The sequence below is a fragment of the Diprion similis genome, chromosome 2 (assembly GCF_021155765.1).
Source record: "Diprion similis isolate iyDipSimi1 chromosome 2, iyDipSimi1.1, whole genome shotgun sequence".
Classification (NCBI taxonomy): domain Eukaryota; kingdom Metazoa; phylum Arthropoda; class Insecta; order Hymenoptera; family Diprionidae; genus Diprion; species Diprion similis.
Genome location: NC_060106.1, coordinates 12,539,132 through 12,555,967, shown reverse-complemented (window position 1 = coordinate 12,555,967; position 16,836 = coordinate 12,539,132). Strand labels below are relative to the sequence as shown.

Below are 16,836 nucleotides of genomic sequence, written 5' to 3'. Positions count from 1 at the left end.
CAAGTTGCACGGAGACGTAATTCCTGTAAATCACGAACACTAACCGCTCATCATCCTCATATCCGATAGCGTTGACACATGTTTACTGGAACGTAAGGACTTTCCCCAAAGTTCCAAGGTCACGCTCCACCTTCATGCGTTTCGATTGAATTTTGCACGTGTCAAGTTTCTGAGATAATTTTCAACTCAACTAGTTCTCGGAAGATCTACACATCCTGATCGGTATACGTATTAATTATCACAACATCGTCAGGCCCAAGCAGGAAATACTTTTGGTTCCTTTTCCAAGGTCACCAATTAGAGTCAAAGGATGAAGATCAGTCTCGCCCCAGTCCACTGGACGGAGAAACACGCAATCACAGATAGTTTAACGCGTTCCCCTGATTTCATCCGGAACTCCGCTGATGTGGTCAGGGTGCACCTTCGTTCGCCGCGAAATAACAGGCGAGTTGGATTCAGGCGCACGTCACCAAAATAAATTTATCGATTGTAAACAGGTTAGTTAGACTATGAGGAACGGGGGAGGCGGGGGTCGTCAAGCTTGCTTCGTTCATGTTGGCTCGCGATGACAAATGCCATGCGATAACTTTCATCGATAACTATTGATCCTACGGTTAATTGTAAACGGTTCCCTCTTTGACTTCCGCGGCCGACCCCGCAGACAGGAATGAAATCAAGATGAACGTGAAAGTCTCGAAGAGACGGGAACAAAAGTTCTTATCAAAATTATTCCTGTGCTGCATATAATCTTCTCTGCATGGTCAAACACCACACCAATCGTGCAATAGTCTGTAATAACGGATACAGTGCATAACGACTGTTAACTGATAATTTCTTTTTCAAAAACTTTGTAAGCTTGTCTATTGTCAATTTATGCCAACTTACGGAATGGAAATTAGTCCAGACAGTGATATGTTCACAGTTGATACAGTACAATACGAATTACGTAAAATATTTTTCCCGTTCCACGAACAACCAAGTTTTCAAGTATTCGAACAACTTTTACCATGAGGGCCCGACTCTTGCCACCCTACCAATTATATCCGTAATAACTGCGAATTTATCCCCAATGCCTAGTAAAAGAGGGGATGAATGTTCAGTAAATGCGGTCGCAGAGAAAGGTTGTACCAAGAGTCTTCAGTCCACCGACTGACACAAAAATTAGTCACGACCTACGACTATATGTGTGGTTAAATCTTTTGACTAATACCATTATTTCTTATAGCTGTATGAAATACAAGCCATTTGCCCTAATTTTAAGGTCTACGAAATTTCGCTTCTTTGTTTTCACGAGCTGTAATATTTATTTATTTTCAACTTTGATCTACTGGAAACATTTTAAACTATACATATTGGTAAATCAGCCCATCGGTCTAAAAGTTTTTGATGGCAAAATTTTTCTACGCAGCAGCTTCCAATTTCACATTCATTGTACAGCATTTAATTAGTGGAACTGAAAGGGTTCTTCACTACGTACGTTATTAATCAATGCCCAGAAAATGGACTCGGATATTATTAGCATGCGTTCACTGACTGTCACTGTGTGATATAAGGATCAGTACCTTTGTATATATTTCTGCCACGTCCAGCAAACTGCAATGCGAATACGCCGTCGAAATGATTGCCGTCAACCGTTCGATCCAATATCCTTGACCTTCTAGCTGTGAAAATAAATTCTCTTGATATATATTCACCACGTACGTATGTGCATCATACCTACATCTAGGTACGCATACTCGGGCTTGTATCCTTGAGAATTAGTCAATCTGTGTTTACTCCAGTCAGTTAAATCTTCATAGTATCAAAAACCCGATTATTTATCCAGGCTCAAGCGATGTGACACAGATAATTGTGATATTAATGGTAATAATACTGGAAGAGAAATACATCGACGAAAAAATACTTGCGTTTGAAAATTGCCTTTGCATCGTAATAAACAATTAATCAAGTTCAATTGAATGGTTGACGCATCACAGTACGGTTGAAGCAGTTACTTTAGAATATAGGTAGGTAACTCCTCATTGCTATTAACTGTAATTTATTGTTTCTATCAGTAACTGATAAAACTGAATAAACGCTTCCAGTCGTAGTCCTGAACGAGGACAAACATTCCTAGCGTAGGAGTCACATGTGTAATTCCAGTAGTGTAGTCAGCGTACCTTCCTACAGAATTCTGATATTTGAGGCCGACCAGATTCTGTAAGCAGACGATGAAAACATCTGGATGTGGAACAGAGTTGATTTAGAGGCAGTAGGATGAGTCGAGTTCGCGCACTATGGAAATGGGGAACTCCGTCTGTGCAAGCGACGTCAGATCCGTTGGACGGGGCAAAAGTTCTGCGACGGTATGCTTGTCGGAGAGCAGGCACTGAAATAGACGCACCACATGGCGGAGATCTTTGCTCGCTCTCATACTCAAGCTTCAAGCTACAGTCTACCCGTGACAAAAAATCCCCGGGTATAATATGGTCGTTCATTCGTTTACAGCGTGAGAGAATTTTAATCCGTATGCAGTCGCTCTTTATCCTGTTCCTTCTTCCTTTTATCAATCCCAATTATTCCAAATTTACCAGGATTTTCGTATTCCGGTGATGATTTTGATGCCGGGATAACAGTGACGACCACGGGTCCTCATGTTTCAATATTAATTCTTGAATCCTCTCTTCAGGGCGGTTGGGATCTGACGACGAACACCTGATAGACGCAAATACCGATCAAAGATCATATGCAAATGGTCCTGTCAAGTGGTTTGAGGTCCCGAAGTATACTTGCAGAGCACCATTGGCAATGATTCCAGATGATCGAGGTATCTCATCGCTGGCCGACCGTAGTTTGTGGCCCAAGCTTGGCCGACGTGCAGCGTTTAGTGTAAGAATACAGAGGCACGCACTCATGCACGCACGACCCAACCCGACGTGGATGGCGTCCACGTGTGCGTGTCCGTGCAAGTGCGGAGGCTGTGTGTTCCGAGAGCAGTGCGATCATTCCGCTCCCGGCCCTTGTCGGGTGCGAGTTCTCTAGGAAGTGGTGTTGTGCTTATTTCGTGCGTCGCGAACAAAGAGCCGATTCGACGCAGGCTCGTGGTGCTCGATCTTAGCCTGAGGAAATGCCCCTCAGCCAGGACATAATTTCGACTTTGTTTCATCACCGGCACCGATCGCCTCGGCCTTGAAGGGTCGAAGAACGATGGCGGCCTGCCACCCCCGACCGCCCCTTCAACACTTGCAGCATCCTCAGCTTCAGGAGCCGAATGCCGTTAGCGTTGGGGTTGGCCTCGGCCTAGGGAACATTGGTACCCAGTCACAGGTTACTTCCCAGCAGCCCCACTATCCGCCGCATCTTTTGAACTGGGTCTACTTGGCGATTGCCGATCAGAATTCTCCCCAGCCCGCGGAGCAAACCGCAGTGCGGAGCGTAAGCAGCTCTTTTCAACATTTTCAAATATTTCAACCGTCACATGCCTGAGGGTTTTGGATTTGTAGCAGATCACGGCAAACCTCCACATCATCATCCAATCTGGATTGGATCTCTATGTTTTTCCAAGACTGTTAGAGTTGTACCACAAATAGACTCGCGGTGGTGGAATTACGAAAACGATAGTTCGACTATATGAACAGAGCAACTGAAGCTTGAAAGATGTGTTATAGCCTTGCGGTACGGTTTGGTCACAGATATAGAGTCGAATAAAGGTGGTAGAAATAAATTGGTCAAACTCTCGTATTCTTGGCTCGGGTATAATCACAAAATTGAAAACGTTCCCGGCGCGGCGCTCACGTAATGTTTCTCTGTCCTACAGTTCTAAATCCTTAATGCTCCGATTTTTCGTTACGTCAATGAAGAATGCGAGCGGATATTATGCTTTGTAATCACTTTCTACGACGTAGATATAATTACACCTCCGTCTTCTAGCTGACACGCGCGTTCAGACGCCATTTTTAGCAGTTTGATAGAGCAAGTTCCACTTTCTGGTTATTAGCGATTACAATGATGCAACTTGCGATTTTAAATTTACCCTCCCGCTCCGCGGACCGCAAAGGTAATCCTTTAAAAGTCTTCCGACCGAAAAATTCTTGAGACAACACATTCGATTATAATTAGAATGCACGGAAATCCGTGAAAAGTAGCGTTTCGACGCTTATTTATGCATATTCACGTCGCAGAATGACCGCAATATTGTTTCCGCTTTCAGAACAAACTTCTCCCAGCAGTATGGGGGAACTTCCCGACCGCAGCGTCTCAGACCTATTTACACCAAAATGCTGCCAGTCCTGGAGCGCCGATAGGACCCGGAAGTTTAGCTGACAGCATCGGCGATTTAGCTGAACATTTTACGGAACTTGGCCTTTTGGAACGAAAACCTACCAAGAGGCCACCGTCCACCTATCTGTGTCACTTGTGTTTCAAGAAAGGCCACTACATCAAAGACTGCCCTCAGGTAAGCCATTTTTTGTGCAGATTATAATTTTGCATTTTTTATTTCTCTGTTCGCAACGTACCTCCGCAAATGTATTATCTCTTTAAAATAGATAAAGACAGTTGAGCAGTTAATTGCGATTACAGACAATTCATGATTCACTGTTATTCCAGATTTCTAACATGCATAGCCGGTACATTACGGGTAGAAATGTAAACGAGTAAGCACTCACAATCAGTTATACTGGGTAAAGTAATCACGCGATATATGGTATGCCGTTTAAGAATATGCCAGTGTTTAACCGATATTACGTCACTCGTGTACTCCGGAGTAATATTGTTGGTCGTTCAAATTACGGCTTAATTGAGCAGAACATCTCGCGACTTAACTATGATGGGGGCTCCACGCACATCTAGCCTGCCTTAAAGTCTCAAGTAAAGCGTTGACCCTATATTTATTGCACCAACTACACCCTGACACGCGTTTCACTCGAGTTTCCCCTGCATATAAGTCACAAACACGTGCCCGTGTAACACGCACCAACCGCTTTCATTCTTCGTAACCATACACGTACGATACGTAATTATTACAATTTTATTCGGCCATTCAATACTGTATACGTGCATGATGCATATATTAATATATGTATATATAACAAATTAAGATCAAGGAACATGTATATCCCAGATACATGTCAGAAAATTTCTCGAAAAGTCCGATAGTACAATGGAAGTTAGATAAAAACAACATCGTTGAGATACGCGTAGGTAATTCCAGCTGAGCCACCAAGATAAATAGTACACAAAAGAATTATACCGTTCTCTCTTGCAATATATGCTGTACCTTGTCCAGAATTGGTGTGAGCTTATCCCTACATCCTTGTATAGGTATATAAGATAAGCTCGTATTACGCTCGCGGGTTTGAAGTGGCTGACGCCTGAGGTCAGTGCTGAGCTCAAGGGTTAATCTTTTAAGGTTTCACTGCATGGATTAATTTCAGGCATGTTATATAAACGAATAGTAAAAAAGTACTGGATGGCAAATTGGTACCCGGAATTGTTACCGGGCTTTTGGAAACTTCAATCTAAGTACTCGTCAAAACCTTATTTTCATATAAATCTACGCAACCCTCAATTTTCTTTCTAAACCTTACGTGAAAAATATTTTTTCTGACCTTATAGGTCACGTTGTTGACGTAATTTCTTTTTTATTACAGGCACGACCCAAGGGCGAGGGCTTGACACCTTATCAGGGCAAAAAGAGATGCTTCGGAGAGTACAAATGCCCTAAATGCAAACGCAAGTGGATGTCAGGGAACAGTTGGGCCAATATGGGGCAGGAATGCATCAAATGTCACATTAACGTCTATCCACACAAGCAGGTGAGTCTCGGGGTGGCATCTGCAGCTACATCCCCGTCTCACGTGCTGCTCTCACCCTCGCCCTCCCTATATGTAAGTTTCGAAACATCCCCATTCAACTTATAATTAATATTAGATCAATTAATAAATAAGTCATTAGCTGAATCTCTAATTGTTGATAAATTCATTATCAGGAGTACACTGAGATTCAATTACAATAATTTATCAGATTCTCCGTTCCGAATCGAGGCGTTGACTAAACTGACGAGTAGCATCCAAGTTAGAGCCACACTGACATTTAATTTATAAATATTCACTGATATTAAGATGAAGACTTTAAAAATTTTACGAATTGGCTCGTCTTAGAGTTTAATATTGTTAGGCAAATTCGTAAACTTACCAAGAATTTTTCTGCAACTGGCTTTGAATACCTTCACAAAATCCTTGCGAAGACTGCCGCAGTGTAAATAATGCAGTTCACCGGCGCTTTCTCAGGCCACTCTGCTACAGGCAATTTTTCAAATCGGATCATGCGGGTCCTGAAATGATAATAGAAAAAATCAATTTGTTAGTTATAGTAGGAGTCCTCTCAGGGCTTATTAACTCTCCAAGTAGTTTAAATATATGATGATACATGCTTCTGAGAAACAGGCTGAAGTCGCGGCTTTCTTTATTTAGAGCTCGACGCGTAGGTCTCCGTACAACACCACGACGCAAAAAAATAAATAATTGAACTATTGTTCTATATACAGTAACGATTTCTAGCACGAGTTTCGTGCTGCGTAATCTGGCAAATGCTAAGCTAATTATATATCGAGCTCAATTCTGAGATTTACTCGAATACACAGATGCGCATATTTACGTAGCTATCTAGGCATGCTCCTATGTAGGGACTGTATCAGTCATCATTCAGCTACACAAAGCAACAGGGATTATCACTTGAGTGAACAGGGTGGCGACAATTTTACTAATATAAAATTCCCTGAATTTTCCCGTCACAAAATTCAGAATTCCATGGCCTTTTTCCATGAAACTTAGATAATGTTGAGCCGCTTTTACGACCAGAAGCTCCAGAAATTATGCACCTTCCAATATATAGATTTGAATTACACAACACATAGTATTACTTTAAGGAGAATAGAACAACACATTTCTGAAATCGAGCTTACCCAAATTACAAAGTATAGTTGAACTTTGAAAAACATTTACAAAAAGAGGCAAATTTTCCCTGTGGACCGTCATGATTTCCTGACTATTCCTGGTTCTCCTGGTCTGTCGCCCCCCTGTTACGATTTCATACAGATTGTATAAATTAACTCTGATCACCGTTACATCCTAGTACAACCCAACTTTTGAGTGTAATTACCATTCTATATTTGTCTGCAGACAATTCCACACGATTTGTGGGCTCTATCTTTACGAAGACATCTGTTAAAACCATAGTTAGAAAATATTATCAATCAATTGCCGTTCAAAATTTGGCGTTGCTAGTGCCAAATTTCCAAAAAAAAAAAAAAAAATCAAAAGCCAAGATCGAAGCATAGCGGAGTTGATAAAAAAAGATATTTTATTTCCAGCGCCCGCTGGAAAAACCAGATGGTCTGGACGTCTCCGATCAAAGCAAGGTGCACCCGCAACATCTTTGTGAAAAATGCAAGACACTAGGATATTATTGCAGACGTGTGCAATAATTACTTACTGCACTATTTGTTTACACATTCGTACCTTAACGTTCGTGTACTTATAATGCCATGGATTGCTATACTTACAAGGGATACGTAACTAAAACTGTGAAGGTTTCGTAAGCAGGATGAAATTTCATACAAAAATATGATTTCGAACGCTCTTCGGTATCAAGTCTAAGCATCGTGGAGTTCTAACGTAGAATTATAATTCTTTTTTTCTTCATAGCTACTGTAATATTTCCTGTCGCTTGTTCCATGATGATCAAATAAGTAGTCATGTTATTGTGCCAGCATATCACCTATCCCTTTTAGTTATAACTTATAAATCTACGCTTAAATTAAACATAGTGGGAAGGGGCAGTTGATCTTATATTTGTTATTTCGGGCACTATTTATAGCCCAGCTAAGATTAGAGAACCATAGGAACTCCGAAGAGGAGGCAAGATGCTTCGGTAAGCTATTTACGTCTACTGACTGGTTTGTATTAAATAAGAAAGAACCAATCGAGTATTTACCTACTTGGAAAATTTCAAGTCATTTGCAAACATTAACATATAGAAATTCCATATGGAAATTCATACCAAATTATTAAATTTATGCCTGAGGTGAGATCGGTAAAGTAAAGCCTAACCCGCGGATCTATGTGTTCTGTATAAACTGGGTCCTGTCCGCGGGCCACTTAATCTGTATAAATTTGTGTTAATCAATATTTTATACATGTATATTTATATATATTTCGAGTTGTATATGTTATATAATCATATTCTGTATAATTATTTACTCACCAAGTGCCATGACAAAGAGAACTTTATATACAAAGAATTATTATTGTGTAATTAATATTGTTATTATTATTATATCGCTGTGCCAAATATACAAGCCAAAGATACTGAAACGTCTAATCTTTTGTCATCTTCTTTCAAGACCTATTAATTTATTTTAGAGAAGATGTGATAAAACTTAAAATTAACAATTATATGATACAATACACATAAAAAATGTACAGTTATCACGGCGTGGTGACAGTGAAAAGACGATCCGCCGCGGGATCTTCTGAAAAATATGCTGCAGAATTAAAGACAGTGGCTGATGAGGATGCATCTGTCGACATCTGGAATCAAATGAATATTTTTAGATAAGTTCGAAAGCATGTGTGCTCGACGGGATTAAATTTTGAAATCTTCTTTGAGTACCCGAAATTTCATAAATTTGAGGATAGCAAGAACAGTGAAATATTTCTTACAACTGGTGGAGAACCCTGATGCATTTGATGAACTGGACTGGCTGTCCCAGGATATTGGAGCGGTTGTTGATGCACCTGCTGTTTTTGTTGATGTAAATGTGAATATTGTTGCTGTGGTTGAAGAGGTTGAAGTACCGGAAGTTGTGTTTCAGTCTGCTGTGTAGCAGGTTGTTGCTGGTTATTCTGTTGTGTAGCTGTCTCAATATCAAGTCCAGTTTGATGCAAAGACGAATATAGATATTCCGCATGTGATTTTGACTGTTGATATTCTTGCTGCTGAGACAAATGTTGAAAATAAAGCTCGTGCTGCTGCTGATGTTCGAAATTTGTCTGCTGAGTCGGCATTTGAGTGATGTCGAAGGTCTGCTGCGCCACCGGCTGAACAGCCACTGGACTAGCTACACTTGGGGCCGGTTGATTTACAAGAGTGATCACTTGTTGAGTCTCCTTATTCTCAGTTACACAAGATGCCGAAGTTCCTGGTATCGGATTTGTACCACCAATCACAATTTTATCTGACTCTGAGGGAGATGGACAGATATCTGCGGTTTCTTCTATGGGTTCAGATTGGTGTGGAGATTGCTTCAGGGAAGACATATCTGGTTGTGGTGCGATTGGACTTGGAAAAGAAGGTTGTTGCTGCCCAAGTAATGTTACAACTTGTGGTTTAGAATGATCAGGTGATGGAGGGGCTGGCTCTGGAAAAAGTTCCGTCTTCAAATTAGGTAGAAAAGTATCGATCGCTCGCCATGTAGGTGACCAAAGGTTTGAGCTTGGAGCCAAAACGCCAGCAGATGCCATAACCAGCAACATATTCTTTAAGGATTCTGGAATGGCTTCGAAAAGTAGTTCACTATTATCAGCATACATGTAAGCTTTCAATAAATCTAAAACCGTAAGCCATATTGGCAGGAATCCAGGTAGTGTCAGCAAAGGAGTTAAGTGATGTAAAAATACTTTTGAGAGCAACGTTGCTGCTCTTACTCGAGTTTCTTCTACTCCAATTGGGTCATTTGGTGCTATTGGACCCAGAAGCTGGGCCAGCAAAGGAAATAAAACATGCTCGAGACATTGAGACCATTCTGCTGCAGCCAGCTGTGCCAAATCATGAGCGAGCAAAGCCCTCTGCAGGTAAGTTACAGCCGATGTACGAACAGATCTACGGGCATCGCAACATAGTCTTGCTATTCCTTGCAATAACGGTCGCCATCCCTGTGGCCACAAAGAAACTCCTTCTGCAGCCCCTCCTTCTTCAGCCCACCAACGGAATACTTGAGCAGTTCGTGTGTGCAGAGTATGCATCAAATCCAATAATTGAATGGGGGTTTGTTGATATCCAGCTGGTTCTTCCTGAACGCTATGAGCCTTATGACGTTTTCCTGCACTGACTAAAACAGCCTCCGCAAACGTTCTAACGCAGCGCACGCACAGTTCAAAGTTGAACGGAGTGACATGAGCAACATCCCTTACTAAGAATGCAAGGCTTTCACAACATTTGACGAGAGCTGCTGGATCATGATCATGTAGATCTCTGTCCAAGACTATTGTATCGGCAGTGACTGGCAAGGGAGCTTCTGTGCCAGTAGGAGAAACCAATACCCATTCTGGTATAGGACTAACAGGTCTTGGATCCAAAACTGAAGTTCTACTAGGTGCATCATCTAAAACTGTATTGTTATGTTTTGGAGCTAATGCTCCAGCACCCACACATTCTAATAAACTAAAAACAACTTTCCAATCTTCCGTGGTATGGATGTTGGCAGCACCAGTTTTTAAAAGTTCGAATAATCCATATGCAAGTTGCCTCGCCAAGGTAGCAGTTGTTGCCGAAGGTAAGTGGGTTAGCGGTGTTAGAGGTGGTAAAACAGCACCAGCCAATTCCTCGCCGCGCAACAATCTAATTGCTAATCTTAACATTCCAACAGCAACTCTTTCAAGCAGATACGCATGGTTCTCTCGGGCAGCCTTGGTTAACAATCCTTCGATGTGTGCTTGAACAATTGGCCAAATGCACATTACTCTATCACGATTTTGAATCGTAATTTTAAGAAGAATTTCGAGAAGAAAAACTGAAAGGTCCTCGTCGTGGGGATTTGCTGCGACTAGTGCTCCCACAAAAGATCGGAGTGATTCCACCTGAAAGTACATTATTTACGTTTATTAAAATCGTATTATACAGATTCAGTTATTGATCCGAATATATTGAAGGCAGACAAAAAATTTTTTACCTGTAGAAATTTACTTTCAGCAATAATCAATTCAAGTCTACAATCAGTTATGCACTGCGTTGCTCTCTTGCGAGCAGTGGCCTCTGCAGCGGGTGGAACTCGAGATGCATCTGGTGCAATGTACGAATACAGGCTGGAAAAAATGCTTTGTTCAACAGGAGGTGCTCTGGGAGTGACGTTCTTTCGAATCAGGGATACTTTCCCCGATAGATCAAGGAAGTCTTCACCTTCCGTAAGAATTCTCGGCAGCAGTTTAGCTTTATAAACAGCTTGCAAGCAATCTACGACGTTTCTCCAAGATGCTCTCAATGCATCTCCATGCCGATGCGTTACCTCAAAAAGAGTACGTGCGGCTAATTGACTACGACCACTGCCTCCTAACTGGAGAATCAGCTGTTCAGGCTCACCCCCTGTAGCCAGCCCTGTGAATTCACATAGACTGACAACCAATGTATCTAAATCACTACTCATTCCATAGTGGGCACTGATCGAGGCACACCTGTGTGGGTAAGAAAATTGCAAGATAATGATTGTAGAAAGGTTTTGATGACGATGCGAAAACAGGAACACTATGTCCTCACCTTAGGAATGCTTGAGCAACTTTGCGCTGTAAAGGTTTGTTTGAAGCTTCTTTATAGGCTCTACATAGAGCAGTTACAACAGGTGCCCAAGCATGTACGGCCAAATCCCTGTCAACAAGTTCTCCTCTTCTACCGACTTTTAAGTAGGTACTCTCGGGTCCAGTGCCTCTACGGAGTAACACTTTCCACAAGTAGTTATCTTTCACTAACCCAGTTTGTTCAGCTGGCATGACTATTTCTTCACTCCTAAAAATATAGTGGTTTAATAAATGATCACAATGTTTTCAACCAGATAAACGACAAGACTGACAGATCCGTAAAAGTAAATTTTATTGCACTCACTTAATAGCTGTGTAAATTTCATCTAACATATCTTGGTCAAAATCAGCATCACCGTTAACCTTTTTCAAATTTTTCTTGAACTCTTCTGCAGTCATAGGGTTACCCTGTCGTTTGGCATTATGGTTGTGTTGGTCTACATTCAACATGATTATAGCATAGGCCAACGTGAAAGCAGCATCAGCAGAAGCAAATGGTTTTCCATTGCTAGTCTAAAAAATGGCAATTTAAAAACTTGTCAAACTTCAGTAATTGTTGCTATTCTGCACCAAACTACGGCTTCTCTTGTTCAGTAATTTCAAATAAGCTGATTTCATTGGTATATGTTAAGAGATAATGAGGAATTAAATGCCATGTTTTTGCCTATAACACTTCTGATCGGTATACTAAGTACCTACACCTTTTAATCAACGATTATATTACTACTATACGCATAGACAAGCAGTTGAAAAATTCTCGATATTAAATAACGAATCAATAAATCATATTTCACTTACATGCCAGTGTTCAGCAAACTTTTCAAGCAGTAGTGAGATGAGTGGTGCTTCTCCAGGGAGTCGAAAAGACTCTAAATAGAATCGAAGAGCCTGATCAATGCGCGTCTGTTGAAAATCGAAGCTCTCGACAAAGCTTTGTAGCACTTCTCTGTTATCTCTCCTGCTAATGTAATCTCCTATTTCTTTTTTGTCAAGACCCGGATTTTCTCTCAATAGTTTAGCAATTTTCTGTGGATCTGGACGACCTATTGTACCCCCAAGTAAGCCCTTTTCAGCAAGAACATTGATTCCAGACTTAGGTTTGGCATTGAACTGTTCAGTTCCAAGGACTAGCCACTGTGAAAAAGTGTCAAAAAATCTGTTAACTAATAGTTGTACAGAAGACCTGATAAACGGTAATTCACATTATTTGAACTTACTCTCTTGTTAGCTTTGGTTGCAAGTAACTCATCTCTAGTAGGTAAATTTTGTGACGGTGGATGTCGAGAAATTCTTCGTTGTTCTTCGACTCCCTTACACCTGGACTCAATTCCTTCGATCAACATTATCAACGCATCTAACGATATCAGTAGTATACTGTGCATACTACCTGACACTGTTGAAGCATTCTGAAACATTACGATTAATTTACCTATAAGATAGTTCAGGCAAATTTATTATTACATATACGTACTATACAGGATACAAATGTGAATATAATGGTAATCATAAATGCTAAGTTGTGGGAAGTGATAAAGAAATTGTCATCAAAATACTTGGATTTTGATTTACCTTTGAAAGTAACTTTGTAAGATCTTCGTAAAGATTTTTAGAATAGAGTCCACAGTCATAATTAAGATATAATTCTGCTGGCAAACCAGGTATCCGCCATAGCCTCACTATGGCTTCTGCAACAACGGATAATTATTGATTGTCAAAATTTGATTTTAAAGTTCTATTTTCTTGTGGTTGAACTGTGGAAATATTCAGCGGTAAAAACTTACCCAATGCTAACTCTCGCTGTTCATACGTTATTCTATTTGAATCTGAATTTACAAGTTCCATCAACTTTGTGAAGTAATACTCCATTTGAAATTTGAGATACTCTCTTAATGATTCAAATAGCAAAAATGAAACTTGAAGATCTGCTGCAAGGATTGATAGCCTATCAGACCCCAATAGCTAGATTTGGAAAGAAAAGAGTTAAGCCATAAAATTGATACTGCACAAATGAGTACAAAAAAAGAAAGTCAATTCTTAGGTATCAAATCAAATTAAGCCGCAATGTAAGAATTATTTAATTACCAAGATCAAATTTCTGCATAAGTCATCTTTGACGAGAGAAAGTAGTGATGGGAAATTGGCAAGAGTATCTGCGGACACTTCCAATGTTACCTGCAGCAAACTGAGCCCTAAGTGCATCATTACTTCAGTGTTTTGTTTGTCCAGAGGACTGCAAAGAGAAACTAGAAATCTAAAGAGTTCCCGAATACATAACGCTCCATAGGGTGCCAACTGTTGGAGAGGTGTAAATCTCACTCCCTGAGTGTTAACATATTCTTCTGGAAGCTCTGCATCCTCCTTCATTTTTGGCAATCCAACTTCCTTATTCATATTACTATTATCGTCTATAGACAAGTCCTCCACACTTCCAGTTGGAGATTGCACCAAATTTACTGATTCTTCTTTTACTTCCGGTGGTGTATCCCCTAAAATTTGGGATCGATATTATTAGTCTAAGAATTCTGAATTTTGTAAGCTTTTAGTCCAACTAGCTATCTTAAATGCAGAATTCATTTGTTTTTGCTATTGAGAAAAACATTTAACCAAACCGGAAAATAAACTATTATTATCATTACTTGATTTAACATACCCTGAGGAATACTTGGATTTTGTTTGACGGAAGATTTATCTTGATCATCAGGTACAATTTTAGCTTCATCGGCCTTATGCTCACTTTCTTTTTCTGCATCATTTGGTAACGCTGGTTCTAGGCCTTCTTTATTTTCAATTTTGGCAGATTCGTCATTTTTAACGGGATCTTTTGAATTATCCTGATCAATGCTAGTCAGTGTATTGAGTTGATTTTTGTCGGAATCTTCTGTTTTCGCTTCAGTTTCAGTCACATTAATTTTGTTTTCACTTTTTTCGTCATCAGCCCTGTCTGGGGTTCCACGATCTAGTGATCCTTGCATATCGACAATATTACTCGATGGTGTAATCGGTGTTGTTGATAAATGACTGGCTCTAACTCTTTCAACAGGACTGAGAAGTTGTGTCTCATTTTCATCATCATCAGGGGATAGTTTAGATTTCTGTTTAACGTGAATTTTATTCTTTCTATTTTTAGTACGGGTATTCTCCATGCCATTGGTTCTCATTTTCTAAATACATATAAAATACACATTGGTTAGTAGAGTTGAATGTAAAATTTTTGTTCATAGCTTCATAGCTAAAAACCATACCGGACCTAAACGTGAAAACAATGAAGTGAAGACGCCGAAGTGGCTTATTTCCATGTTTAGGCTAGGTATTTAAATGTATAACATTGCTAACGATACCACTCGGCATTCAAGTACTGACTTTCATGTTCAAAAGAACCCTAGTATCATCTGCAAATTGCGGTAGTCTGGTGAAGAGATGCTGCACCATATCCCTCAAACAGTGTTCTGCAGTTCTCCTAAGCAACTCTAAAATACCACAATACAGTCTTTGATTAGATTAAAGATAATGCAACAGGTTCCTGATTTACTAATAGTTGAGAAAATTACCACTGAGCCTTGTTTCAAAGCATATTCTAAAGCAGCTCAGCATAATTTCACAAACACTTTCGTTTGAAAGAAAGTTGCCGGCAGGTGAGAGCACAAGACCTCGTAGAACTTGCAGAATACGCATAAGGACCACTCCATCTCCTGAAGCATCCGTTCCCACAAATCTTGCATGAGTTACAGCATCAGCTACAGATTCAACGCAAGGAGCTACTGCGTTGTGATCAGGATCTAACATTCAAATGAGTAAACCTTACATTATTAGATCTGTCAAATTGACAACTTATTTGCTTTTTCAGATTAAGACAGATTACTATACTCGGATATCCCAGAACAAGATAGACAATGCAAGTAGCCAGTACATGCTTACCAATGAGGCCATAGGATATAATCTTATTAACCGCTGATAGTGCTAGACTAGTAACTGGGCCGGTTGTCTCTTCAGACCTGATGACTTCAAGAAATGGGGCCAGAAATACACTGGGTTCAAGATGGGCTAAATTATCAGCATCATTCAACGCTTCTTTCAAACTTGCTAGGCCTTTCATCAGCGTATCCTGGTCTTCATCCTACGGGTGCAATCATATTCATAAGATTTTGAAATGACAGCAGTGATGAAATTTTATATACAATTATAGTAACTAGTGATATTTGGTATTATCTTCAAATATAAATAGGCACTTGCAATATTTGTATCTATTCTACATGTCTGTTATTCAATTCTAATGTAAGAATATCAGTATTTTCTCGTGATCGAAGATCATTCTGTTAATTCCGCTAAACAACATAAAAATTCAAATTTTTCTCAATATTACAGTGTTATTTTCAAGTAAACACAATGCCACTTTACTGTTGGGAGACTTTGTAGAAAAGTTTAAATTTTTGAATACATTACAAAATATATAACGAATTTTCTGTGAAAACGATAAAAATTCTTGCTGATCCTAAGGTTTCAAGGTTACCGTATCATCCAACTATCAAAGATTTGACAGTTTTCTATGGAATATATTATTACTGCATGATAATGATATTGCAAATTATAAGAATGTATTCGCAATCCACATCCAGCTGCTAATCATTAATAAATCATTGAGACATTCCAAGATTGAGAGAATATTTCACATGTTCTGGACATGAATTACGAACTAAGGTCAAATCAGGCACAATCAGTTCAATAACTCTGTAACATACATATGAAGAAACTAAGAAAAAAATGCCTGCTCACTTCAAAACTATATGTATGAATTAACAGAAGTACACAATTGAGACTTTAGGAAATACATTAACGCTGACTGGTAAATGCATAATTTAAATTTCCAAGCCTGCCTGCTGCAGACGTTGAATGAAGTTATTTATTGTTGAACGGTGGAATTGGCTATACCATGAGATAAGACAGACATACGAAGAGGTAGATCAGCTGACGTGACCCGTCTAACCTGATGGGAATGCGAAGACCATCGGGCACCTCGACGCATCGCTGTCATGAGGAGGCTGACCTCGCCCTCAACCACGTAAAGGCCGCCCCCGGGGCAGCCCATCTTCCCGATGTTCATCTTCGCCGTTATACTCGCATTTACATCATTCTTCACCAATTTCGTACACACAACCACGGATCTATACACCGCACGCAACTCGATAAGCTATCGCCAAATGTCAAGACTTCCAACACGATACCATGGGTTAAATAGCTGAGTATAGAAGGTTGATTGTTACGTCAAATTACATGTCAATTTGATGGGAAC

At 40.0% G+C, this 16,836-nt stretch overlaps 2 protein-coding genes across 3 annotated transcripts; one reads left to right on the top strand and one right to left on the bottom strand.

The window, feature by feature from the left end:
* The first annotated feature begins 2,939 nt into the window (after positions 1-2,939).
* Positions 2,940-8,506, top strand: LOC124416631 (zinc finger CCHC domain-containing protein 24-like). Of its 2 annotated transcripts, none has more exons than XM_046897875.1 (4): positions 2,940-3,414; positions 4,190-4,435; positions 5,631-5,795; positions 7,352-8,506. In XM_046897875.1, the coding sequence occupies exons 1-4, from the start codon at positions 3,187-3,189 to the stop codon at positions 7,463-7,465; spliced, it is 753 nt and encodes a 250-aa protein (XP_046753831.1). In that variant the 5' UTR covers positions 2,940-3,186; the 3' UTR covers positions 7,466-8,506. The 2 variants fall into 2 exon arrangements, with proteins under 2 accessions (XP_046753831.1, XP_046753830.1); XM_046897874.1 differs by having other exon boundaries at positions 2,942-3,414; positions 5,631-5,867.
* LOC124416629 (Golgi-specific brefeldin A-resistance guanine nucleotide exchange factor 1) lies at positions 8,369-16,789 on the bottom strand. The gene is made up of 15 exons (XM_046897873.1): positions 16,531-16,789; positions 15,465-15,663; positions 15,098-15,325; positions 14,910-15,016; positions 14,200-14,710; positions 13,632-14,035; positions 13,331-13,508; positions 13,119-13,234; positions 12,767-12,955; positions 12,348-12,683; positions 11,854-12,062; positions 11,512-11,757; positions 10,931-11,429; positions 8,703-10,838; positions 8,369-8,570 (listed from the first exon to the last, which is right to left on the bottom strand). The coding sequence occupies exons 1-15, from the start codon at positions 16,645-16,647 to the stop codon at positions 8,469-8,471; spliced, it is 5,577 nt and encodes a 1,858-aa protein (XP_046753829.1). The 5' UTR covers positions 16,648-16,789; the 3' UTR covers positions 8,369-8,468.
* Positions 16,790-16,836: the final 47 nt, after the last annotated feature.

Bases quoted from the DNA above. Each gene is read 5' to 3' on its own strand.
- LOC124416629 (XM_046897873.1), bottom strand. From the start codon at position 16,647: ATGAACATCGGGAAGATGGGCTGCCCCGGGGGCGGCCTTTACGTGGTT. The intron at 12,956-13,118 runs GTAAATCAAAAT...GTAATGTTTCAG, and splicing joins TTACAAAGTTACTTTCAAAG to AATGCTTCAACAGTGTCAGG. The intron at 10,839-10,930 runs GTAAAAAATTTT...ATGTACTTTCAG, and splicing joins CTGAAAGTAAATTTCTACAG to GTGGAATCACTCCGATCTTT.
- LOC124416631 (XM_046897874.1), top strand. From the start codon at position 3,187: ATGGCGGCCTGCCACCCCCGACCGCCCCTTCAACACTTGCAGCATCCT. The intron at 4,436-5,630 runs GTAAGCCATTTT...TTTTTATTACAG, and splicing joins ACATCAAAGACTGCCCTCAG to GCACGACCCAAGGGCGAGGG. The intron at 5,868-7,351 runs GTAAGTTTCGAA...TTTTATTTCCAG, and splicing joins CACCCTCGCCCTCCCTATAT to CGCCCGCTGGAAAAACCAGA.